At 40.6% G+C, this 27,723-nt stretch overlaps 1 protein-coding gene across 1 annotated transcript in view; it reads left to right on the forward strand.

Moving 5' to 3' along the window:
- PIEZO2 (piezo type mechanosensitive ion channel component 2) overlaps positions 1-27,723 on the forward strand; it is a 321,451-nt gene that overhangs the window by 182,009 nt on the left and 111,719 nt on the right. Inside the window, exons 6-7 of the mRNA XM_075494355.1 lie at positions 8,674-8,884; positions 11,859-12,072. Of these exons, the coding sequence (XP_075350470.1) occupies positions 8,674-8,884; positions 11,859-12,072 (425 nt within the window). The remainder of the gene's footprint in view (positions 1-8,673; positions 8,885-11,858; positions 12,073-27,723) is intronic.

Raw genomic sequence — 27,723 nt, forward strand, 5'->3', positions numbered from 1 at the left:
GCTGCCTCCCTGAGTAACAATTCTAATGCATCTCATCTTAACAAGGGTCAAAAGTTTACAAGTTACATTAGCTTCTTGGTTTGATGCACATGTCTTTGGATAAGTCTTAACACAAATATTTAATTATACTACAGCAGTGCCTCAGCTACATAATGTTACATAGTGCAATACATTATGTATTACCAAGTGCTGTTAACCTGTTCAGCATGAAACTTTAGCATGCACCTGTCCTGTTTTGCTTAGAAACATGGCAGATGTATGATGAAATTCTTGTGGCAGCTCTTCACTGGGCTTACTGGTTTGCTCGTCTCAGAGTCTTCAATTCCAAATTTTGAGATACAAAGGTGATAACCAGGAGATCAAAATACTGGAATATTACTGCCTTCGGACAGCCTGAGTTATGAATAACACAGTACAAGAAGGAATCTCTTGGGTCACAGAATTCAGTCTGCTGCTGCTGCAGGCAGCTGTATCACCCAATTCCCTCTGGAAGGTAAGAAGCACCATCTTGAAAACAGGGCAAGTTTTCTTTATCCCACTGTCCTGACAGGACCCTGTTCTGTAATTTTGCTTTTCTGGTAGTTAGAAAACCTCTCATTTAGATTACATGTATTCATAACTGCATTATAACCCTTTTAGTTCTTCAGCTCTTTTGATTGAATATACTGTTTCCTTCCCTAGCATTTATTTCTCTGATATTTTGGGAGGGAAAACCCATATGTATTCAAAGTCTGTTCTGCAAGACAAAAGAAGTCAAGTAATTTTGGATCCTCTTGTAGATTAGATTTCCCATTCTCCTGTTCATCCCAGTAATCTGTGGCTCTTCAGGGTGATACTGGAGAAGTACCCAAGCCACTTCTGTATGAGCTGAGGCAATACTGCAAATAACCACAGCACTCCAGTTGGGCTATTTATCGTGCTTCTTAGCAAGATGAATAATGGTACAATGTATGTATTTCTTGGTCCAGGAATTACTCCATATGGGTGCTGTGCTGCTTCACATACCTGCAGTAGCTCCTTTAGAGTTTGTACTGAATTGTGCCTTGTAGTCATAACCCAAGTCTTCCTATTTCCTTTTCACTAAAAAAACGCGTTTAATCATCTCTGGCCAAACCACCGAACTCTGCCTGTGAGTTCCCCTCTCTTTTGCATTTGGCTTATATGCCTGACAGCTTTTTGAAGTCAAGATGTGAAACTGTATTTCCATGTTAGCCAAGTATGTCTTTTGCTGAAATCACTTGGTGTTTGCTCAGGTGCAGTAGGTACAGTGGGAAGTGAAATAATCTTTGGCCCTCTCAGTACAATATCTATTGTATACAGGATTTAATGAGTTGCCTTCCTGTTATCCTGCTTCAGAACTGTGCTTGTCTTATTCATTTTTTATTTTTCATTCCCTCTGAATCGCTAAATGCCTCTGTCCCTATGTGCTTCGGGTAAATAGCTGATCCTTTTTTGTAATGAATGGCTCTTTCCCACAGGAGATTTTACTGTGGAAGTGTATGTCATTCATTACTATCAAACACTGCAAACACACTGAAACACACATACATCCCTGATGAATTTATCTAATACTGTGTAGGCATTTAACCCAATCTTTAGTAGACCTTAGATCTGTCAATTATAACATTTTTCATTAAGGTCTGTAGGACTTAAAGTTAATTTAGGATTTTTCTTTTCAGTGGTTCAGTTGTGTAGTATAAATTTTAGAATGCCGTTTAAATTCCAAAATGCCTCTATCTCATTAATTTCACACCTATCAAAATGTTCATTGCAATTGTCTCACACTTGATGAGTTCAGCTCATTTAGCAGGGTCTTCCCCTAAGTCACCCAGTGCCTGCGAGTATTACAGAGCGCTGAGCTCTGAGAGTGGTTTTATTTTTCTGTCCCGGCTTGCAGTCTGCAGCCCTCCCTCCATGTGCACCCCCTTGTGCATGTGTGGAGTGGTGTTCCCCTTTGGCTTTCTGCAGACCCACCTGAGCTTCCTTTGAGCACCACATGTATCTCATGCAAGATGACCTTAAAGAAGATGCTTTTGCTAGGCAGCCCCATTTCTGTAGAGCTCAAGTAAAATGACGTGGGAATTGTTGGTGTAGAAGTTTTTGTATCTATTCTATGTCAGAAGAAGCAAGGAAATCCACTCCTCACATGCTGACACTTTCAGAAGAACTGTGGAGTTCTTCAATTTCTTGCAAAATTGGAAATTCAATAAGTGATTACCTTAACGTGGTTTAGTATTGACTGCAGGTTAAAACTACAGTCATTTGTATCCCATTAAGGGCTTGCAGTTCCTTTGATGGTAAAACAAGTAGCAGTTAAATTTCTTTTCCAGCTTTTGTACTCACAGCTGGGTCTGTCTGAGGAATATTGTGTTATTTTGATTAATTTTTCTATATGCATTTTTACGGTGCGTGCTGCTCCTAAAGGCAGGTAGGTAATGAATTCTTCCTACTCCTGTAACTATCTCATTTCTAAAAATAAAGGTTAAAGATCTTTTTTTTTTTGGGGGGGGAGCTTTTTGAGCAAGCTTGAAAATAGGAACTCAGTCATGTTATGATTTGTTTGTCTAGATTGAATGCACCAGCTTAGGCACTATGGAGGAAATTGAAATAAAACAATGTGATAGGAGAGAGAGAGTCTATTTCTATAGTTCTGCTGGCACTAATGTGGTTGAATCAAATAGCTTGTCTCAGATGATTCCTAAACCCAAGTCTTCAATGTAAGCATTAAGGTTTTTAAAATTAAAAGAAATTCCAGAAATTTGGACATAGTAATGGCTTGAACAGACTTATTAAAGAAGTCTAATAAATTGTGTCTGTGGTACTCTATCACAGGTATGGGATAAAAATATGATCTCTAATTAAAGGCGAATAAATAGTTATAGGAAGTGATTTCTTCATTCTTTGCCAAAGAGAGAATCCTGGTTTTACAGCAACAGCGTCAGCAGGGGGCCATGAGTGGGTGCCTCAGGGCATGCAAACCCCAGGGCAGCATGAAGACAACCCAGCCCTCCTCATGTAAACTGGTGTGGCTATCAGGAGCAAGGGAGTCTGTGCTGAGCTCTGGGGTGCTACAGCTAGAGCGATTCCTGCGGAGCTTGATTAAAATTGCCAGAAGGAGGTCAGACTATGGGGTCTGCATTGTGGCTTGCTCGCTTTTGTCTCCTGACGAAGTGGGCGCACTTATCTTTTCTGCAAGCCAAACCAGACACCTTCAAGCTAATCTAGATCTTGAAAGCACTTCTCTGGTATCGCCAGCAATAAACAGCAGGGTCTGCCGCAGTGTACAACTCTGCCCTCATGCTGAACCTGCGTACCTGTAGCTGTTTGGGTGAGGCTGCTATGGGGAGTCCCAGGAAGGAGCAGGCTCTGGGAGGCGGCTGGGTGCTGGGGTGAGCCCTGCAGCCCCTCTGGCAATTCAGAGGCAACAAGAACGTGTTTAAATCAGTGAACTCATGCACTGCTCCTCAGGAGTTTGTTTCAGGCTCTCCTTCACAGAGGTGCTTTGCAGAGCATAACCACACGACAAGCAGGTTGCCTTGGGAGCATGGCAGTGCTGCCACGCAATCTAATGGCAGGTTGCATTTCTGCCACCTGCAATCCAGACCCTTGGAAAATACGAAGTGTCATCTCGACATTAAGTTTGATAATGAGGCTCATCACTGCATCTCTATAACTTTTTTAAATGCCCACATAATACACAGATAAATTGATAAATTGAGCTGACACAGCAGGATCCATTTAACCTTTGTTAAAAATTCTAGAAGCAACATGTTAAAAACAGTTGGTGAACTTCACGTAACTCTGTGTTTTTCTCAGACTTATTTTTCATTTTTGCACTCCTCTCTATTTGTTTCCTGGTTCTGGCTGGGAGGAAGTGTCAAAATACTGCAAAAGAGGCTATTTGTACAGCATTTAGGAGCCAACTGGAAGGAGGAAGCACCTGAACTCTCATGACAACTTATTCTTGTGAGCTTAGCAGTGCACGCTTGAGAGGTCCCGATAATCCTGCATTTACAGGGACTGGAGTTGTGTCCATTCTGAGACTTGTATATCCTTAGTTGTAACAGTTCTGGTTCGTTAGAGTTTGTTGCTATTTGAATTTTTGAAGAGTTTCATTTATGTCCTCTCTAGAATCAAAAAGTCAATAAATGAGCGAATTTGTGTTTTCAGACACAATACCATTAAATGTAGGTACAAAGCAAGGAGTGTTCTGAAGCAAGAATGGGTTTGGAGTTAAGGCTTCCTGTTAGTAAATACATCTCTGGGACTAGAGGATATCTTTGCGCAGTAGTGTTTATACTGTACCAGATGAAACATTTAAAAGTTGGATGTTAATAAAGCAGCCCTCGAAGTAGCTAATGGACATTCTGGCCCTGGCCACAATAGTAGCTGCCATAGCTGCCACAGAGGCTGTACTGTTTCTTTGCCTGTTCTCTGTCTCAATTTGGCAGTTTAAAAAAATGTTGTACAATAAATACTCCCGGGACTTCCATGTGATTGCTGAAAAACCTAAACTGCATTTAGTTTGTTTATAAAAAGTCCTGGGGCCCTGCTCTGCAGAGCAAAGGTCATGGAAACACATGTTTATGGCTTCACAAATGCTCTATACTCCTTGAATGAAGAAGTTTATTTGATTTAATCAGCATCCACAGGGATCCTGTAATTGCATAATAAGTAATTTATTATGGAAGTAAAAGTATTTTTCTAACTGTAGCCTATGTAGCATGGGTTTGTAGCTTTACACTAATCCACGTAGTAAAAAGAGCTTTGCAAAACAGTCTGACTGGAGTAATGGTGTTCTGTGATGAGCGCGTACTTGCATGGCTATTTAATCATCAGAAAGTGTTAAAACAACAGGCACATTATCACCATGTTGGATGTAAAAACTGTTCACTGTTTGCCTGCCTTCAGCAATTTTAAGTGCTCAATGTGAGAAACTGGAAAGCCGTCCCAGATAATCCATTTGGTGGGCAGTGAATATGAGAGTGGGGAATCCAAAGTTTGTCTTTTTGACATACACTGGAACATGGCCTTTCAGCTACTTCAGGAAAGGAGCATGGCCTTTCAGCTACTTGACTTCACCTTGGATACTGAATTACAAACAGTTATGTTTGCATACAAAAAAATATCAAACCTGTAGTTGTTTAGCTGTCATAGTCTTTTCCCTGAAATAATCATCAACTGGGTCATGAATGACACCACTGGGAGGTAGACAGAATAAGGCTAAGCACTAAGGTATCATCCCTAAAATCACCTGCAGATAGGGAAGAGAGAGATGTGGAAGCTAACCCACCTCTTCCAGGGAGCATGCTGGTGCAAAGCCCTGGTCTCTGAAACCAGGCAATCTTTGCACGGCCGTATCATTGATAATTCAGGCTGTGCTGAAAAGTTGCAAAACAGTATGCATCTGTTTTGGAAAAGCTTCTGGGACTGCAGATTATGGTTGTTGTTGATGATCAGGTTTTCCCATTTGCTAGCTTGCTGAGGAGAGCGGTTGAAGAACCCCAACTCCAAACAGAGATTTGTAGTTTTAGAAGGAAAACTTGGGAAATCAGTTTGGTATTTGCTGAGGTTCAGAATGCTGAAGTTTTCTTTCCAATAGATGATGACCTCAGTAACACCAGAAGTTCTGTATTTCCTGTGAGCATTCGTGAGGTCCTAACTTTTTTGTAGGACTTGGAATTCATATTTTCATATCTCAATAAAAGTGGAAATACAAGGAAAGTTGACTTCTTTGGCAACTCATAAACTTGCAAGCTTTTAGCTAAGCTTAAAGTGTGTAAGCCTCAGTCCATGGAAATTTTGGACCATCATCTCCTTCTCAACTGTATCCTGGTCCAGTGAAATAAATCCTCTTTCCCACTGCTTCTCCCTGGGCGTGCTGTGTCATATGTGTCAATACTAGATTATTAATACTGAACTCCTAAGACAAAATGTAGCCTAAAGGTCCTTCAGATCACAAGAGTGATTAGTCTGGTCAAGTTAAAAAATTATGGCCCTAGTTATCATGGTAGGAAAATTCAAAGACCCGTTTTGAGGAGATCAAGGTGTGAAATTGGGCATTTGGCACCTGAGGTGAGGGAGGCAGGTAGGGGGAAGAGACAGAAAAGGATATGAAGTCCCACCTTTCATTGGGCTGTTTTTATGTCGTTTCCTTACTTCTTTGTCCTCTTGTTTATTTTGTTGTTTGAAGGTATTGTGTGTTTTCCTCCAATTTATACTTTAAAGTATTTTCATTTTAAAATATTTTCGTTTTGTTCATTTTTCCCTCAAGAACATTTTCAGCTTCTGCATGGATAACATTTTATTATTTGCTTTTGTGACTCTTCAGACTTTTATTTCCTGTTCCTGCATATGTATAATTAAGTGCTATCTCAGCAGTTTAGACAGAAATCCCATTCAGCTTAAGCTGTAATAAATGTATGAATCCTGTCTTCATGTTCAATATAGATTCGTGGTATTCATGGAGATGTGAGTCCTGACAGTTTCCCATGGAATAAGTTCTTTATTTTAAAATTATTCCCATACATTTTTTGTAAGTAATTCCACATTTTAATGCATATTGTCTTCAGCAAATTGAAAGCACTAGCTGAAGAAACAAGTCTCCTTCACACAGACCCGTGTATAGTAGGCATGCCATTTCATAACCTTTAACTGTGCAGCAGTCTCACTCATTCTCTTTTGTTTGGGACGTGACCACTATTGAAGGTTTCACTGTTCACTGGTCGTATTCAGCTCAAGGCACAGAGCACTAGAGCCAGTCCAGGAGGAGTAGGATTGGGCCCAAAAGGACTAGATGAGGAGCAGGTTCATCTAGTAATTACAGCACAAGCAGAATTGATCGTAGCTTTTGCCCTTTGTATGGCTTTCTCACTGAAACAGCTGTGGCAGAAGTTAGAGCATAATGTATCGTTCATCCTACTGTCAGCACCGTTTCTGAATATTTAAGTAGCTCCTGTTTAGGTAGGAGCTCAGATATGAGCAGCAGTGATGAAGAGACAGAATGCCTCTTTGTGCTGCGTGGCCTGAAATGTGAAGACTTCATGTTTGGGCTGCCATCTCCTCTCCATTATTTTGCATCAGGATCTAATAATGTGTATGTTGAGAGATCTGTGACAATAGCAAAGCAATTGAAATGCTAGTATACTCCATTTATAATGGGTATAGCTAGTGAAATACCCACATATGTCCAAGACAAAGGTCGATTTCCCAGATCAGCCCTACTGTATTTAATACATATTTCATTGTCTGTAAAGTATATACCCTTGAGAATAAGCAGGCTTTTTCTGGGCATTCACAACGTTGTTAATGCTCCAAAGTAAGAGGAGAAAGTTGGCACCAAGCTTAGAGGTGAAATGAAGGAGCCCACAGGGAATTTTGTTCCCATTGGGAATCCACATAACGAAATGGTACTGAAGAATTTGGTTAAGTAGGCTGAGAGTTCAGCTGTTCCTACTGCAATCCTATCTGTCAGTGCGGAATTTTTTTGCTGCCAAAGGTCGCCAATAAATATAAAACTGCTATTCTGATGAAAAATACCAATAGTCTCTCTTTCTCACTTTCACACACAGAGATACTGCTTGGCCAGAACGTTAGCTAATACACAAGTTCAGATTAGTGCCAAAGAAGCTATGCCTTATTACACCAAGTGAGAACCTGGCTAAAAACTATTTTATTTTTTTAAATATGCCCCTACATGTCTGTGAATGACTAATTTTTCCATAAATTGTATCTCTGGGTGGGCCTCCTGCTAATCCTGCAGATTCTCACCGTGGGCTGATGATTTAGTCTTCATCACTCAATAGCTGTGTATGTCTTCTGGTCTCCAAGATACGATGGAGACTTGATGGTGAAGGCCACTGCCAAATCCTAACAAACTGCTCAAGTATGAGGGGCCTTTACACGTTTCCTTCTTTTCGTTTTTCCATTGTGTAGTTCTAAGCCCCTGGTCTCATTTCCCCTGCTAAATTGTTGCAGATCACTCAAGCTTTCGCTATTTCTTTCTTGCTCGCTTTTTCTCCTTTTCTTTCACCATCAGCCGATCTCACCATTTCTCATTCTCTCCCTGAGCCTCTGCTTAGTGTATTTTTTCTCTCCCAAACTGCCCTTTAGTAACCAGTGAGCTATCTGTCCATTTATTTCAGCCCTTGTTGCCCTGTCTCAGTTCACTCATACTCGCCCCATTCTAGGTTTTGCTTTTAAAGTCTGAGAAAGGTTTCATGGGGAAGGGTTTGAAAAGTGAGGTTCGTTGAGGAACATCAACCAGGAAGGCACTTGTCCTTAGTGGCTGGAGCTTATACCTGAAGCCATTGAGCCAAAGAGGAGTTTAACCGATAATAGATAGCAAGATGGAAAGAATGCTGAGCAAACCAAACCAAATTTTATATAAAAATGAACAAGCAGCCTGTTGTGCACATGTAGAAGGACTGCAGTGTTTCTCAGAGACAACCATTAACATCCTTTTTTCTTGAGACAGATCTGAAGTGGGAGCCATCAGTGTACAACTCTAGCTTTAGTACATCTTCCGTAACTCTCTTGTTACTTGCACATAGTCAAAGATTATAAGAAGACTTCATTGTTAAATAATATATGCGTGGTTTTTAATTTCAAATTCCTTTGTGTCTCTGTCTCTCTCTTTGGCGTTCTCTTTTTCTTTCCCCCCTCCTCCTTTAGGCTGTAAGAGAAAAGTTAGAGCCTGATGATGCTTTGATGTATGAAGAAGACCTGGATGATGAAGACTGTGGTGAAGCAGAATTTGAGGAAACCATGAAATTAAAACTGCTGCGTAGAATCGCCTCCCTAGCATCCAAACTGAGGGAGTTCATTGGCAACATGATAATCACCACTGGAAAAGTTGTTGTTACAATTTTACTTGGTTCAGCAGGTTGGTGCATTTGAAAAATTTCCTCCAGAGCCCATTAGATTATGCATTTAACAAATGAGTTTTCAGCGCTTTGGCACCTGCGGGAATAACAATTGAAATTTTTAAGGGAAAAGAAATTGCTGCTGATTTTATTTAAATTAACTTTTTGGCAGGCATTGGAATATGCCGAGTCGCTTAATTTTTTTGTACTAATACTGTGTGGCCCTATCATTCCATATATGACTTTTACAGCTACTGTTATAACGAAATGGTGAATGGTTGCATATTATAAGTGACTATAATGTGAATTCATAGATTTGGTTCCGTCACTTCCAAGTGTAAAAAGGAACTGTATTCACATAGCCTTTAAAAAAGGAAAAAGAAAAGGAAAAGCTTAATAGGTTGACTATCCAGTGTGTAAAAAGAGTGATAAACAGACTTCATGTTGGTTTTTGATGTGACTTTTATATTGGTTGGTAACAGTAGCTGTTTTGATATGATATGACCAACCTTTTATAAGACATTTGATTTAGTACCACATAATCAGCTATAGTCAGAATGCAAGTATACAAAATCACTGTAGGTTGTAATGAATGAATTTTAAATTGGATCATGCAATTGTAAATTAGCATTTATCTGCCTACTCATGTGTTTGAATGGAGTCCTTACATATAAAGCATAAGTGTATACTTAACATATAACTATACTAGTATATGAAGTATAAAACTATAGTACAAAAGGTGCTTGGTATTGAATGATGAGGACTGGTCAGGTGTGGCACTTTTAGTAAGGCAGGCTCTTTCAGTAAGGTAAGATTATCCGACAGCCTTAGATGTAGCCAAATGCAAAGTAATAAGTCTAAAAAGGGAAAAAAAATAGGTTATGTGGATCACCATGGTCCCTGACATCAGGGAAGAGAGATACCGTAAAAAACCAAAAAGCGTGATAAGTATAGGCAAATAAGCATGGTTTCAGTGCCATTCTGAAGTTGCATGGGTGAACATCACCCAGGGGGGATGAAGCAGAAGGATCGTGCAGCAGTGGCAGCGGCAATTTCTTCTGAGTGGCGTTGGGCAGCTTGTCTGCAGGATCCCAACACACGCCGAGAGCCAGGAGGTGTTCGGAGGAGAGTTACAAAAAGGATCTGAGGTCTGGGAAGCCTGTATTCCAGAGAGGAACCGTGAGCTTGATTAGTTAAATACTTGCTTACTTACCATGCCAAGAATAAAAAAAAGACGATGATTTGACTGCAGCCTTAAAGTACTGACAAAGGTACAAAGTCCCTACATTTTTTTAACAGACATCTCATCTAGTAGAAGTTGTAATACGAGCCAATAGTTAAGTGGTAAACCTAGGCAATTTCAGACCAGAAATAAATTTTGAATTTTTCACAGCCAGCGTAATTGGCCATAATAAACAACTTTTTAATGGATATAGTGTATTCTCCTTCTCCTAAAGTGTTTAAATTAAGGCAAAGGAAGGCAAATTGGCATGATGGATCTCTTTGAAAGGAGAAAGGAAATAGTTACAGCCTTGAGGCAGAAATTGCTGGGTGAACTTTTACATCCTCCATCATGAAGGCAGTCGGAATAGATGATCCCTGTGGTCCTGTCATGCTTTTAAATCTGTGAGTGTACGGAAACACCAGCAGGTTATACGCTGGAGCAGAGACAAAGCACCCTGGTCTGACGACGTGGTCTTAAGTACGATGTGAAAGGATGTGATGATGAAGCTCAGGCAAAATGACTGTGGACAAGAGTCCTTACAGTACATGTATTTTGCCCATGGTTGTGACCACCCCAGCTTTTGACAATTTCTGCCAATAAAATCCAGCATGAAACCCCCTATCTCCCGAGACCTTCCCTCTCTCTTTCCCCCTTGCAAGGACTCTGCTCTGCAAAGGTTATGGGTCGAAATGCACAGGGCCACCATTCGGACATGTCCCAAGTCTGTCTGGGCAATGCCTGGACTCAGTCCAACCGGGGACTGACCCCCAGAGTGCTGCCCCCAAAAAACATGGCAAGCTGGCACTTGCAAGGCACAAGTCCTCCTGCTGGAGCGGCCAGCCCAGCTGCAGGGCCAGTGGGCATACCGGAGCCACAGGCCACCAGGAGCCTGCAGATCTGTCCTGAAGGAAGGTGGTTCTTAGACATGCACTAGTGAAAAACTTTAAAATAAATTGAGGCAGGCATCCCTATTAGCTTCAGTGCTGTTACTTTAGAGATTCCACTGGACTGCTATGCTGGATGTGAGCTCTCTTATGTCATTTTCTCCTGGTTTCCACTGTTAGACATGTATGTCTTTCCTGCTTCCTCACTTATTTTTGTAGGCTATCCACAGAGCACCAGGTCTCCTTCACCACAAGTGAAATACTCTGATAGATGTGCAAGAGCAAACCCAATATACATATGTAAGACAGCAGAGCCTTTTTCATATGCAAATTACAAGTGTCTATGAGTTAAAAATTCAGAAAAATCAGCTGAATATCCTCTAGATACCTTTTATTTTCAGTATATGCATCATGGTTTTTTTTCATTTTTAATAATGCAGTATATCTCAAGATTTATATGAGAAGGCTTTTCGCTGTTCATCCATCATGCCATTTTAGCATCTTGTACTTAAAATTCATTTTAAAATCTAATACATCAGCGCTCTCAGGCACAGTGTCTCTGTTGGCTGGCCTTGCAGCCACGTTTCTGTTTTTCTCCATGCTTTGTGAAACATCTTGACAAAGAGAAGATTTCATCTTGGAAGAAGGTCTAGAGAGTGGTTGTGTACTAAGTGCTAAGGTATGGCACAAGTCAATTGAACAAAAAACCCAAAGAGGATCCTTTTCTTCTAGTCTCAAATCTAATAGCAGTCAAGAGCTAATTATAATAACTAGCATAAACACTAATAGGATTAAATTTTTTAATATACTTCTTGTCAGACGTAAGGTTTAAGAAATGCTGATATTCCCACACCTTTCCAACCCTCCATTTTTTTATTTTCACAGGTATGATGGTTCCATCTTTAACCTCAGCTGTGTATTTCTTTGTATTTTTGGGCCTGTGCACATGGTGGTCCTGTTGCCAAGCATTTGATCCGCTGATATTCAGCTGTCTGTGTGTATTAATGGCTATATTCAGTGCGGGGCACTTGATTGGACTTTATCTGTACCAGCTACAGTTCTTCCAGGAGGTTGTTCCACCAAAAGATTTCTATGCCAGGTGAGAGAAATTCCTTTCCTTTCCCATGTGGGCATATGATGCAATGATTTGTTATCACATGTTGATGCAAACGGTCTTCCACATAATGCTTTGACAAATTTTATGCATAGCTTTTTTTTCGGTCTTGGAAGAGTCAAAGCATTTCAGACTGAATGGTTTTGGATGATAGAGAGAAGCCCTGTCTGGGCAATTGGGTACAGAGAGCTAGGGCAGGTTAGGAGGGGAAGGAGATTTTTGTTTTGCTCAGTGATCCTCAGACGTGAGTGAGAATGATTTGGCTGAGACGGGAGATAAAGGAAATCAGTGGCGCATTGAGGCAAAGGCAGCGTACACATGCATATTTTTGGTAGAGGAAAAGAAATGTTCTGAGGTCTAAAGTCATAGTGTCTTAGCTGGAGCAAAAATGCATGTGTGGTGCCATCCTTGTGTGCAGAGACTGAGGGCCGCTGTGGTACTTCACCTGCTGTGCATAATACTATGTTAATACAAAAATTCTCTGTGGTCACGCAGAACATGCTGGTCTTATGTTCATACCGACAGCTGTATCACTTAAGTCACAAAGCAGCATTTCTAGTTACTGCTGCAGTCAGTATTGATTGGATGTGATTTCACAGACCCGTTAATTTTTTTACATGCTTTTGTACTGTAGTCTCAAATAAGATGAACTAATGGATGTATTTTACTCATTACTACTTTTTTTTTCTGCTGGATTATGATTGCAAATTGTTTTTATGGTATGTATTTTTAGTGTTGTAGTAATCCTTACATTAAACTAAATGTAAACCCCAACTTTATTTCTAGTAAGCCTACTGTTCCTTTTAAGTATTATAAGTTGAAGGTGAAAAGATATTAGGTGTACTGGGGAGAATCAATTAATGATTTATATCTCAATGCACCATTAAAAGCAGTAAAAAATGAGCTGCCTAGCTGCAGTAGCTGGTACTTTAATACTTTTTTTGACATTTTATTTAGTACAGGTTAATAGATGAGTGTTTTGTGATGTTGGAATCGCTAACTTGAGGAGGCTCCTTGGGAGGGCATAACATTACCTGAAAAATCGGCAAAGATCTGCTTAGTTTAGGTTCTTTTGTGCCACCTAGAGGTCAAGGTAGGAGGATGGATGATGTCTAGTACTAAGCTAAAGTGCTCGCAACTTCCCTAAAACCTTTGTATTACTTTCTCCGTGTATTAAGAAAAGAAAGAAAACATGGCTTCAAAATTCTCATCTGTTTGGCTATGAGGATATAATCTCACAATGTTTTACCACCAGACAGCAATAACATTTTCTCAAGGAGGGGAAGTATCTGTTTCATAACATTTTGCTAGAATATGTGAAACTCTCTTCATATGCATCATTTGTAAAAGTCCCTTTTTTCTTTTTAATATTTTTATTATTTATTTTCTTTAATTTTAATTTTAATTTACTTTAATTTTCAATTAATTTAGTCTGAAACTTATTTCCTGCATAAAGTTATTTTTTGGTAAATAGTGTAATTCTGCATTTTATGATAAAATTTCATTCAGTACAAATATGCCACTCTAACTTAGTCACTAATTTTTGAAATGGAAAAAATCTGATTGCAAGTAAGTTACCTCTGCCTCATTGGAGAAAGAAAAAGCACCTTCAGAGTTTGGATTAAAAAAGGTCCCAGTGGTGGACTTTGGAGTATGTACTGACCTTTTTGTAAGCAGAAAATGATGTTATCTTCTTGCAGACTTTCTCTTGAACTGGTACTGTTGGGTACTCCGCTTTTTACACATGATATCATGTGAGGGACTGATGTCCTAAATTACATAGGAAATTATGTTTGAATATACAAAACACCGATGACAACTCAACAGAAGGTGCAGTAAATATATCTTCCTTGTTTCTTTAATCACAGTTCTTTCTGCTGTGGATTTACTTTGATCTACTTTCAGGGAGATGTGTTTGAAGAGCATCAAGACAGGTGTTATCGGTGCTTGGAAGTGCAAATCTGAGTGTGAGGAAAAGCCACTAATATGATTTTTAATGATTGGAGCAGGACTGGTGTATAAGCAGTGGGTAGAGGAGGAAAATGAGAGACACATGTACTGGAATGGCACAGAAAAAATATTTTAGCATTTTTCATCCTAGAAGAAATTTGATACCTTGCTATTTTATGTACCATCTTGGCTTGAAGCAGAGCTAAATATGCACAGTTCCCATTAATACTAGTGGGTGGCTTGCATGGGTAAATTATATACTGAGAAAAGAATCTGATTCCCCAAATTCTTCTCTGCTACTGTCACCCAGAATATGCTGTTTAATGTCTTTTTACAAGAGGAGGACAGCAGATCGTTCTCATACTTACGCAGTTGTATGAACTCTCCTTACTTAGTTGCAATAAACTCACTGGTAAAAAAAAATAGAGCAGGTACATGTATTTGCATGTGTTAGCTTTAGTGCCATTACAAACAGACCTTTATCCATATATGAAGGGGAGCTGAAACATAAGGAAGAAGGGCTTTTATTTCTGGAAGGAAAATTATCCCAGCCGAAACCAGGACACTCTGTAAAGTTTTGAGGGCTCGATCCCCAGGTTAAGCTCTCCTCAGACGCAAGGGCAGATGTGAAAACCACTCCTGTTGGGCTGCTGGTGGATATTATTTCTCTCTGCAGAGCCTAAGGGTGGCATTTTAAAAAGCTGCTAACATGGTTATTTCTGAGTTTGAGTTCTCCAGTTGACAAGAAATGTACAAGTTGTTTCTGATCAATAAAAAATGTGTTGTCTCTGAATAGTAATGCATTCAGGTTGCCACTCTATCGATTGATTTCAGACTAAATGAAGTTAGACTATACCCAAACCAGCTGAAAAGTTCTCAAGTTAACAGTCTCTTTCAGCTAAGATTAGCATCATCCTTGTGCTGCTCCTTTCTTTTAAGAACCTTCAACTCAAAATTCAGCACTTATGATTGTAAGAAGTGACTGAAGAGTGTCACCAGAAGAAAGTAGTTTTCTTGACAGGGATAGTCTGAAATCTGGTGAATTTACATATTTGCCCTGAAACCTTATGGCATTCTGCAAGCAAAATACTTCCCCCCAAAACAGGATACTGTGATAACATAGCCCTGTGTATTTGCCATAGTGCTATTAGCAAACATGAAGGCACCGATCTCCTACAAAGTTTCAGATCTCCTGTTGTGGCTTTCTGGTTCTGCAATGTGCAGGTCGAAGTGGCATAAACACAAACACCCACCTAAATGCCATCCGGTGCGCACTAGGATCTGCAGATTGAAAAATGTATAGGGTACTGAAAAGTCTGAAGTATAGCTGATGTGTTGGGGTAGGCACGCTAGCGGCAGAGCTTGCATGAAGGTTCCTCTGCCACTAACAGCTTTTCTTCTCTAGACCAGGCCACAGTTGGAGAAGTGAGTAGCAGTCGTTCAAGGCAGTGCTGTAACTGCCTTGGAAAGTGTGGTCCTAAATGGCACGGGAAGACCAGCATAAATAAGGCTGAATCTACCCTTCAGTTAGGAATTACCTAGTTGCATAAATTAACACTGGTTAATTACCAACTGATCTCTGTCAAACAAAATGTCCACACTCATTTATAACTTCATTTAAAATAGGTATCTTCTGTGTTGACTTGCTGCCGTATTGCAAAATTGGTGATTTACAGAGATGGGAAAACAATAGCAAGAAGTATCCACTTAAAGCCAAATTCAGAAAATACCGTATTGCTGCCATAAAATTCTTTTCACCTGAGTTAACAAAAACAAGTCAATGAGCTAAAATGATTTTAGAAATTATGTACACAGTGCCACAGCCTGAAAAAATATGCAATAATATGTTTGCCATTTTTGATTGCTGCCTCCTTTCTTCCTGATGTTGTTTATTTTGGCAAAAGGCTGTAACTGGGGCAATGATAAGGCCTTGCCAACATGAAGAAATAGGATCAGTGCAGCGGTATGAAGTTTATCCTGAGTCAGTAAAGTTATTCCTGTCCAAAACTGTGCTTATAAGCGTATTCATTTAAAGATCCAGTAATCTGATGTAAATGAAAACCTGTGTGCTTTCCTAGAGTTTTAGGGCTGTTTTGTATTGCTTGTAGTTTTCAGGCAAGTAATGTTCAAAATAGTTTAAATACAAATAGTTTCATCTATGGGAAGGCATCACCTTTATAAAGTGAGGCAAACCTAGGAGTCCAGGGAGCATCATCCACTTCACAGTGGTATGTTATTTCACATCTTTAAGCGAATGGGAATTTGGAATTCCACAACTGATTGCTTTGTTGCAGTCTGAGTGGGGAAGTCTTACCTAAGGCTGTCTTTTCAACAGGAAATTTTCATCTGAAAGATGCCTATAAATCTCTTTAAGCAGGACTTTTAAAATAGGTTTTACAGTGATTAGTAATAAGCTTGCTTAAATGACTCTTCTTTTTGGAGGGAGTGTTATATTGATATTTGCTGCAGATGGTAGATACAGAATATCCAGTTTGTTTTCAGATCTATCTGAGATGAGTCCAGGCCAAAATCCTCCATTTGAACTTCCCTGAAAGCTTTGATTCAGAATTTGTAGCCCAAATGTTCTGTTTATCTAGAGTAATAAATGAATAAATGCTTCAGCACAGTCTAAAAAATATTCCTGGAGTTGTCAGATCAGGGTGGGACATCCGGCTATAATTTTTTTTTTCTAAATTAGAGGCTAAGTGTGCTAATAAAATCTCAGCAGGAGAGCAGATACTGCCAAAATAGCAAGATGTAGCTGATCAATTACCTTGTTGGCAGTGTCTTGCCTCTCTCCAGGGCAAGGCACTGATCTGCTGCTGCTTCTGTAGCTCCACTGGCGCCAAGAGCCGGGCAACATGTTTCACATGAGCTGTAGCCACTGTTAGTCCTTGCTGCAGACCACCTCTGGCACCTGTCTCAACGGTGGCTCACCTCTGAGAGGCAGAATATTCTTACCCCCGCATGAATTTCTGAGGTTTTTGGAGTTGCCTTCTAAACTGGTCATAAGCCAGTGTTTGACAAGATGGAGTATTTGAAGTTCATTTATGTATCCTATACTGAGCTGCCCTTTGGCTGCAACAGCTTTCATGCCTTCTGCCTGAGTTTTTTAGCCGCTTACCTCCATGGTACTGCAGCACCCGCTGCCAGGGCAGAGAACCCTGGCTACATGCCATGTAAAGGCACTGCACTGCCCTTCTTCTTTTTCCATCATCCTCTATCAGCAAAAGCACACTTTGTAGTCGCAGAGCATGCTCCAAACCATGCCGGACTAGCCACCATGTTTGTCACAATGACCAGATTAGGTTTGAGCACCAGGATTTCTCTCTTGCAGAGAAAGAAAGTTAGCTAATTGACCGTATTCTTACAGAAGTTTTGCAGCTGAGTTTCATATGAGCTGTATAAGGTACCACATCTTAGGAGACTATTAATTCTACTTAAAAGGCTTTAGCCTGTATGCTTTCTTAGAACTTCAGCTTCATTATCATTTTTAAAATTATTTTGCAAAGGAAGTGAATTATTCTGTTAGCAGCTTAGAAATGCAAGTTCAGACTCCCATTGGCAAAAGACAGTAATCACCCTTGCTATTATTGTAATCTCTTTCTAACTACGAGGTAGCCCGGGGCAAGTGGGCTCATCTGGGCTCCCTTTCCATAAAAGGTTGGACGAGATGATCTTTGAGGACCCTTCCAACCTGGGCTGTTCTATGATTCTGTCTTTCTAAGTGCTCTTCTGAATTGCATGATTCTGCAAAAGATGTTTTGTCCCAGGATTTTGTGCACCATACAAAGTAAGTTTCTCAATATTATGCTAGGAAATGTTTCTGTACTGCACAGTAAGCAGTCCATTTGCTATCAGCTGAACTATCAGAGTCCGTGCAGTCTTCATTTTTTATTAACTACCTAAAAATGTATGTCTGGTATCCAAAAAGATTCACACCTATAGCTGTGACTGGTGAACAGACAGTTACCAGAATTCATGACAGCATGGCAGAAGAGTTGAAAATATAGGTGAACCAAGGAATACTGGAAAATTCATACTAAATCTTCTAACCTTCTCCATTACGTTTCTTTCTCCTTCCTAAGAGGAAGGTCTACTGGTTCTTAACAAACCTTGCATATTCTTTAGTTCCCCTTTAGTGTCTTACTTCACTGGAACGAGCTGGTGTGGTTTGTATCAGAAATTGCTCAAGATGACCGACCAAGAAAGAGTCCTATTTAGTGAACCCTGCTCAGAATTTCATTACAAATTGAACTTTTTACAAGACTCAAAAAGATTAATATAATTTTTGACTGGTTTGAGTTTTGCACTTTTAACCATTCTGATAGCACTGTCTGGAATATCCAAATGCGATTGGAGAACCAGTGGTGGAGTTCCCAGTCAGTTGTAGCAGGAAAGCCTTGGAAACGTTGCAAAACTACTCACTGTTGTGAGATTTCCAGCTTAGTGTCTGCCACATGGGCATTCAGAGATTCATCCAAAATGAATTCACCTCTTTCAACGCTTATTCAGAGGGATTCCTTGGAGATTCACTCATCAGCGGGCATGTAATAAATGTCCATGCTGCGCTCACTTTATAGGAGAGTTGTACTCAACATTGATTTAAAATGGTTAGCTCAGATTTTGGTGGAAGTCCAGTGGTGACAACAGGGAAGTCGGTGCAAACTTACCCAGCTTTACTAGGGAGAATTTGTAGCCCTTGCTGGTCTTTACATGGTTATTAATACTCATCTCTTTTTTGCTACATACTGCAGTTCTTTAAAACCAGCAAATTCTTGTTTGTGCCAGGATCTACAGCAAGTTTGAAGCTTTCTGAAGAAAGCAACAGATGAACTAGTAAGTAAACTGCAGCAATTTCTCTGCAGAGCAGCCCTTCCCAGCCTCCCTGGCAGTCTGCAGGGTGGTGGCTCTCCATACCCACGGCGGAGCCGTCGGCGTTCACCATAGCTGCCGCCCTGCGCGAAGTGCCAAATTTAGCCTTGGCAGAAGCAGGCACAACTTTATTCATGTTAGGGGCATTGCACCACAGGTGATTTACATCCCTCTATCTTCCCCTGGACTTGAAAGGGATGTAAACCAAGAGACATGCTAAGACCTTTTAAAAACAACGGGTTTCTTCACGCGGGAAAGACCAGTTTCCGAGCCGTGTTTTGCTGCAGCAGCGAGCCTGCAACCGGTGAGCTCTCTGGCAGCCTGGCGGGGTCTGGCCCTGGCCACAGGTGGTTCTCATTAGTGGGGAGAGGGGAACCTTGGCGCTCCCAACAACGTGTATGCTGTATCCGGAAACTGAGCGTAAGCTGCAAACATAAAAATCAGTCACCATCGCATGACATAATGTTGGCGAATTGCCACTTCCTTGCTGTCTCCTGCCCCCAAACGGCCGTGTGTGACCGTAAGAACAGCCGAAGGTGCCTCTCTGCCTCTTTCTTGGGATGTGTTGAAATGTTGGGATGAGAGGGCCAGAGGGAAATGACAAAGATTTTACAAGTGATGATGTATCCTGCTAAACTTCCTGCTGATTCTGGTTTGAAATGGGTGCGCAACTGCTCTCGTAACAGAGCCTTCCCACTTTTGCGTGCACTAACCCGTCTGACTGGCGTGGGACCGGCACACCTCTCTGCTAACAGAAGCTCTGCTTGTGGTGGATCACTCCACTCCCCCATACACGCCGTGTATCTGCTTATGCGTGAGTCCGATTCCCGCACTGACACTTGAAGACAGACTCCCTGCCCGCCACAGGCTGTCCTGTGTGGACATGCAGAGGTTGACTGTGAAGAAGTGACCCTTTAATTTTCTTTCCATATTGTTTAAAGAACACAGACCTGCATGCTATGACCGTTGAGCAAGCATCTGAAAAAAAGGACAGAGAAGGGATGGACAGACATCAACCCCTCTCCTCCTACCAGATTTGTATCGCTGTTGCTTTTTGCTATTAGGAGATGTGGATTATAATTAGCAAACTTCTCTTGACTTTACAAGCTTGTCTTTACTGTTCTCCTGAGGTCTGCTCACCAGCCTTTATTTTCATACTCTGGCATGCCCAGAAATTGTGGTGATAAATATTTAGTGCTTGTGTAGCTCTTTGTGTTTTCAGCTCAATATATAAACATTGACAAATGAATCATCCCACATTCCTCAGAGGTAGCGCAAAAGGCAGTCCTGACTAACCTCAGTTGAGCACACACCGGGGAGTTAGTCCTTGTCGGCACGAGAGGTGGTCTCCATCAGTTTCTCTAAACACTCAGAGTGGATGTGCTTAATCTCTTGTTTATGTTCATTTAGCTGAAGTTGAGAAATTACTGATAGAAACTGAGCCAATCAGGTACGGTTTATAAGCGATTTAAAATCAGCTAAGTTATACAGCTTTGGTTTTGAAATTAGTTAATTAGGCATTTTCCCCACATTTCCCAAGCCTTATTGTTCATTATCCCATTATCTTCTTTCCCATATCTTGCTATTTTATTTTCTTTCTCTGTTTAAAACCAAATGGGAATCATAACTTGCATTTCTGCCTTAGTGCATTCTCTGCTAAAAAAGACTATCTTCTTCTTCGCTCATATTTTCTACTGCAGAATCTCTTAATTTAGGTATCAATCACTCTTGCTTTTTTTTCAATCCTTTTCACTGCCAGCTGGGTAAGTGGAAAATCTCTTTATCCTCTGCATGCATCACTGAACCCAGCAGACTGTCCCAGTGTGACTGAAAAGTATCATCATTCCCTTTCAGAGGTGGAAAAATTCCCTAACAGAAAAGTTAGATGAATTGCATACCCGCCCCCCCCCCCCCCCAGATAGCCAGAGCTTGGAATAAAACCCAAAGTTTTTGGCTGCAGTCTGTGTCCTTAGGTTCCTAGATCACAGACCGAGTTACCTCAAAGTTAAATGAGTATGAAGCTACACTTTAAAACAATTTCTGTTCTGCATCTGTTATTCTAAGAGGTAACAGTAGATCTCTGAAGCTGGCAGGCAGTTGCATGGCTAGTTGTTGTATGGGTCACTTGCATGTTCTGGTCACGTAGCACCACCCTGGTAAATGCCGATGCTCACCGGGGTTATTTGAGCATGGTCTCCTTTTCCTAAATGATTTCTGCAGAAGCTTTACACTCAATGGACTAGCTGCATAAACGCATCTGTCCTTCTCCCAGCCCCTGAGCTTAGGACAAGAAGGCCGTCCGTGGGCTGCACTGCCTGTTTGAGTTTTGGGAGCAGGCTGTCCTCCCTTCACATCCCCTGCTCTGCCTGTGTGAGACTTTCTGAGGTGGGACTGTTGGCTCCTTTCCTTTCAGCAGCTCTGCCAACTCACTTTGAAAAACCAATAACCTCAGTTACTAATTGGCGCGGAAAGACGTCGTTAAGCCGTGCCTCCTGCTGTGTGCTGAGGTGTCCAAGCTCACCCTCTGGCAAGGGGAAGCCTTTGTGGCCATGGATGTTTCTGAACATGCCTTCGGTTTTCCTTCACCCCCTTTCCACATGGCTCCTTAGAAACCTGGACCTCTTTTCTCATTACTTTCATCTCTGATTGGAAAATGCAACCAAACATCAAAAATTTTTAATTTTGTTGGCACGATTTGCGTGGTGTCCTTCCCCAGGAGGTGCTGTTCAGTATAAGTTGCTTTTCGTTCCCCCGTACAGTCGCAGGGAACGTGCACGTACGTGAGGAAGGGGAGCGAGTGGCAAACCATAGCACCTGGTGCCAACCAGCCTCCTCCACTGGGGTGGCTTTTATTTCTTCCTCCTCGCATCCCAGCAGCGCTGCCTCAGCTCCTGCAGCCTCTGTGCTCCCTGAGTTGCCTCCAGTTTTTAGCTGAAACTGAAAAAAAAACCCTGCTGCATTTATAGTTTTATTTTAGTGACAGAACAAGAAACTGTGTGCCTCACTCTCTACCTAACGGAGGCAGGCTGCTGCTGTCAAAGCAGTGTCACTGCTGGTCCTGGTGAGGAAGGATAGTGTTGAAGGGGACACTCTAGCTAAGGTATCAGGCAGGGGCCCTAACGCAATTTCTCCTGCAGCTTTATCCCTATTTCACCTTCTTGCCATCCTATCTGGTGGTCCTCGCTCTGCCAGATGCTCAGCTGTCTGATTGAGATGAAACGATACTGGAGTCGCTGCTTCAGCACGTTTCTTCGTCAGACGATCACCTCTGGAAGTCCCAGCAAAGGTCCCCAAAGGCTACAGCAACGTTGCTGCTTTTCTAGCTCACTGATGTGCTGAAAAGAGCAACATCAATATCAATGCTCACCAGAAATTCAGAGCACAGCTGAGCTGTGTCATGGGTAATGAAACGGTTTGGGCATCCAGAGAGGAAACCCACTGATAGGATAAATCTTCATGCCAGGCTTTTGAAGATAGGTTTTTTTCTCAGTAAACAAGGGAATAATAGACCTACAGCTACTATTAGTGATAGCAGTAGGGAATTATTGCCTCTAAGGCAATGAAAGCATACTATGAGCTTTTGGAATAGAAAGTCAGTACAAAGCTCAATTATTGCATGAAATATGGTATATATCTCACAAATCTTTATGTTCAGACTTAAATTCCCCTCAGGGCAGCTGCTTTTTTTCAGATATATGAAGTATTTGAATGTCTGAAGTTTGGTGATTTTTAATGGATGTCCAATCCTTAACAGCTTCCAGTCACATAGTCTCAGAGAAAATTCCATTATCTGGTTACATTAAAAAAACAGGTTACATAGCAGATGCTATTTAACATCTTGTTTTAAAGTTGTTAATTCGCTTGAGAGCAAAGTGATTTTATTGTGGCTGCTTATATAGTCATTTTGTTCTTCCTGAATTAAGATTTGTGTTGTATTTACAGTTTTTGCAGGCTTTTCTATAATTCACAACCCTTAAAGCTATCCTTTAACCTCTACAGCTTCCTGGATTAATGGCTCATAATTTCTCTCTGTCTTCACTATATGGATGATATTAGCACACAAGTTTTAAATTACTTATTTTTTCATGAGGTTTCTCATGCAATAGATGTGCATTTGCAATTAGTTTTCCTTTAAAAGAAAAGTCACTGATGTTCAGAAGAGGGTGGGAGATATACCAGGGCTGGTTTTGTCATTGCCAGGAAAGCTTTGATCCAATAGAAGCTATGGAAACCAAGACTTGGTAGAAAAAAAAGTACATAGACATCTGCTAAAGAGCTATAGAAATATGATGACATTAAAACAAAAGTTAGAATGATCTACTTACCCACCAAGCCTATATTCACTGTGTGTATGCCTGTATTATAGCGTTGTGATAGCAACACTCTGAAGGAAAACACTTCCAGTCTTAGTCTACATTTTTGGGTATTTCCAAAAAAGTTATTAACTGTTAAGCTGAAATTTATCATAATACTTCTCAACCCAAACAAGCAAATTTTTGTGTTATTGTTAATATGGCACAGTTCCACTTAGCCAGTTCTGAATTATCCAAGTCTGAACCAAAGCAGGGTCTAGGGCTTTTAAGCGCTAAAAATACTTGCAATGCTTTTTAAAGCCTGTATCACTCTGAAATGGATAAATTTAATAACTGTAGTCCAGCTGTGGACTGAGGTTTGTGTCTGCAGTATCTCCCTACACAGTTGTCCTGCTGAGCTGAAGAGAAGGCATGAAGGATCAGCTCCTTCTCTGTGGAATCTTATAAATAACATGATTTGGAAAGACAAATGCCAATTTTCCCATTCATTCTTTTTTTCCCTTAAAAAGCCATGTGAAACCAAATGCCTCCTGCTCATCTTAACCCTAAGTCTTTGGGACGCTTAATGCATTTCGGTCAACTTTCCCACCTCTTTCCTCCATGTGTTCTGCTATTTCTGTAAAAATGTTGTGTCAGTTCAGTGTACCCTGGAGCATTAGCCCCAGTGTGGTCTGAATTCCCAGCCTATAGCTTAGAGAGTAACAACCTTCTGGAAGGCAAGGATGGGCCTGGAGGTAACACAGGACTGGCTGAGTCCTTTCCAATGGCATGAATTTCTTTGGGCATATAGCCAAATGATGTACTGGGGGGAGTGGGGTTGCTCACAGGATTCCCTTGGAAGAGGCTTTACGGATATAATTTCATGGATCATAACTTGTGTGTAGCTCTGCCATCCAAGTACAGAAAACTTGACAGGATGGCTTGTGTGAATGGGGGACTCCTAACTTTTAGGAGGGCTGTGTAGAAATTATATTTTCTGTTTGCTAATTTATCTTTTAATTCTTTCCACTCCTTCCCCCCTCTTCTCCCCAGGGCATTTTCCAATTCAACAAGAGTATGTACCTCCTTTAAGTCAATGTTTGAAAAAAGGTTTACTCTTCAAGCAATGCTTACAGTTTGGGACATAGCCCTTTCAGTATTTCAAGTAGTCTTCTTCATGAATCTTGATCTTTGCGTCTTATCCTGTGAAACATGAAGTTTTGCCTTTTCTCCATGTATGTCAGCCCTTTTTTCCACAGGAAAAGAAGATTTCTAACAACACCACCACCGCCACCCACCCCCCAAAAAAGGCTACACTTTTTTTCACCGTTTCTGGGGACTTACTGTTGTTAAATTTCTCTTTTGGTAAATAAACTCTGTTGTTCCGTTTTCTGCTCTCGCCTCTCCTCTTCTTCTCCTCTTCTTCTTCCCTTTTCTTTTCCTCTCTTGTTTGGCCACTTTTAGCATCTCCATTTAGGGCTCAACCATTCAAATGTCAGTCAATCTTGATAGTCTCCTACTCCAGACATATAGGCACCGCTCCCCTCCCCTTCCATGTGAGGAAAGTGAAATAAATATGCAATAGAAGATATCCAGATGACATAAAGATTCAGACAGTTCATAAAATCCAACAGAAATTCAGAAGTTCTACAAAGATGGATTCCCCAAATCCAACCCAGCACAGTGGAAGTCTGATGCTATTGCTGTGAATAACCATCCAATATGTACTGGCCCCAGCAAAAAATTCATGTAATCATAAATACTAAATCAGGAAATGCAGCTCCTGAAGTGGCTTGATGCAGACATTTCTTCAAACTGTAATCTTCATTGCCCTGTTCTGGATTTAATTTCCAGCCTGCTACCATGTCAAAGACTTGCAGACTTGCATCATTGTTTTATTTTATTTTATTAGTCTATGGTAAATCTTTTCCTGAAACAGGAAGCAAGTCCTGTGAAATAATCTTTCCTGCTTAAATCAGTCAGTATTTGTAACGTACATCCAGCTTATTGTGGATAAAGAGCAAATGTTACCTGCAATAACAGGAATATTTGGATGAAGAAGGCTTGAAATAGCTGTAAAAAAGTCTTGGAAATTATAAGGTATCATCTATGATTTGATAATTTTCCACAAACCCCTGTGTGTGTTAGTGTTCTAAGTACATTATTAAAAACAGTTTGATTTCTTCATTCCCGAAGTCCATCTTGATTTTGTATTATGGTACAATATAGATCTTATATTGCAGTATACATAACTCATGGTGCAGTATATATACTCGTAGTAGCTGCTATGTGTGAGAGACTTAAAAAAGGGATTACTCTTCTGTACTGGCAGATCTCCGTACCTTTCTGTTGCCCATTGTCAAAGCTACTGTGGAGGTGAGACCTTAACTTGCAAGTATTCTCAGTGTTGTAATTGCACATTAAAATCAGTGGTGTAGTACTGCTACAATATGAGATCTGCAATTTCCAGATCAATGCCACCTAAACACCCCCCAACCTCTAAAACTACATTTATTAACCTTAAGGAAATTGGCATGGTTTTCTTTAAAAAGAGAGAAGCATTACAACACACATTGCCTAAAAATGTGTGGCCTGAAATCTCCAGATTGTTCCTCCTGTTATGGATATATTTGCTTTCTAATTAGACCAAATACACAATTCTCAGTAAAGACACACATGGTTATTGCTTCCCTTGATAAAAGATAGCACGATCACATTTGGTCTGGGATTTCAAACATCCTGCCTTAACATCCTACGGAAACAGTAGTTTCTGGCTTCTAACAAAGGATGTAGCATTGCATGGAATAGCTGTACAGATTTCCTTTCTTTCCTTTTCCACCCATTTAGCTGGTTTCACTCTGGTTTCTGGCCCTATCACCTTCAAAAAGAATGTTTAAGAATATAAACCAGAAAACTGGGGGTATTAGGAGAAGTCTGGCATCCTTTCTTTCTTATTTCCAGTCTTCTACTATTTCTTAGGGTATCTGAAATGCTGTTTCTTTTCCTTACTTTTTTATGAATGAAGAACATGTAAAGCTATGTCATGATATTAACATATGCAGTTATTTATTGACACAATCTTATACCTCTGACCAGAATGATTTGTAATAAGTGCTGTTTAGGAAAATGTTTGACAAATCTGCATGAAGTTTTAAGCTTTTATATGTTTGCCAATGAGGCAAAACCAGACAATTTCAGTCACCATACATTGATACCTGGCTAGAATATATGAGAATAAAACAAAACAGCATGCAAACTCATGAGCATTTGTAATCAGTCTACTGAGGTTGAGCAAAGGGAGACTGAGAATCCACTGCACTCTCAGACCCTTCAGAGGAAATATAATCAATAGGACATGATAACAGACATTTTCCTGCCACTGTGAATCACTTCATGTCCTCTTTGATCGAAAGCACTGAATGAATTTTTTATGTGTGGTTTGCACATTGTCAGGAGTTAGGTCAGGCTCATGAGAAAAGCTGTTGTATGTCTTTTGCTTCTGCTTAGTGAGTCAGAAGCGAGTCTGTAAAACATTGTAAATTATTACCTTGGAGGCTTTTTGCAGAACATGCAAATGTTTTTGTTCTATTAATGTATTTTGATGCATATTCATAAATGCTGTATGCAAGGCAATTTCTTCTGTCAGTAAAGTGACACTATTTATATAATTTTTGTTCCCAGTTCTTGAACAAATGAAACAGCTCTCAAACTCAGTCAGAATTTCAGCACAGTCTCACCCCAGGTTCTTTCAGACAAGTTAAAGTAAAAGAAAAACCTTAAGATATTAAGTTCACTTCCATTCAAATTGGATTTTCTAAATCTCCAAATAGTTGTGGTGAACACTGGTAGTAATGAATTCAGGATTTCTCTCTCTGCCTCCAAAGCCTGTCATATAGTGGGACTCTTTCTCCTCTCTCCATCTCCACCTCCACCTCCACCTCTACCTCCATCTCCATCTCCATCTCCATCTCCATTTCCTCCTCTTACCAGTCAGACATTTTCAGGTAGCTCGGAGGAATTTAGTGCCATTTTTATCTCATGCTCCTCTGGTGATGTTTTTTGGAACTGGCCAGCATGCTCACTCGATGCTGGGAAGACAAAAGAGATGAAACCGTTCCTTAGGAAGACAAGGTAGCAGGTATTACTTGGGAGGAAAAGAAAGGAAACTCAATTGTCCCTGAATTTTTTTTTTCCTTGGTTTTGTGTATTAGTGCATCAAGATTTTGCACTGACCAGGTTAGACCTTGCAGGTCTAATACTGTAGCAATAAAACTGCTTTCACCTCTTTCATAACTGATGTTAAACTGTCCAAAGAAGCCCAAATGTATTTGGATAAACATGTAAATGTAGGCTTCTACTCTGATATTTTGGGTGGCCTGGGGTGTCCAAGTGTGACCCCTAGGCTGTACAAAGAGGGGAAAGCTGTGCAGTGCGCTGGAGGTGGACTGTTGATGCTTGTTCTGGGTCATTGGATGAGGTTGCTATAAATTGTGAAGGTCAGAGAAGATACAGGAAAATG

Source organism: Mycteria americana, chromosome 2 (assembly GCF_035582795.1).
Source record: "Mycteria americana isolate JAX WOST 10 ecotype Jacksonville Zoo and Gardens chromosome 2, USCA_MyAme_1.0, whole genome shotgun sequence".
Classification (NCBI taxonomy): domain Eukaryota; kingdom Metazoa; phylum Chordata; class Aves; order Ciconiiformes; family Ciconiidae; genus Mycteria; species Mycteria americana.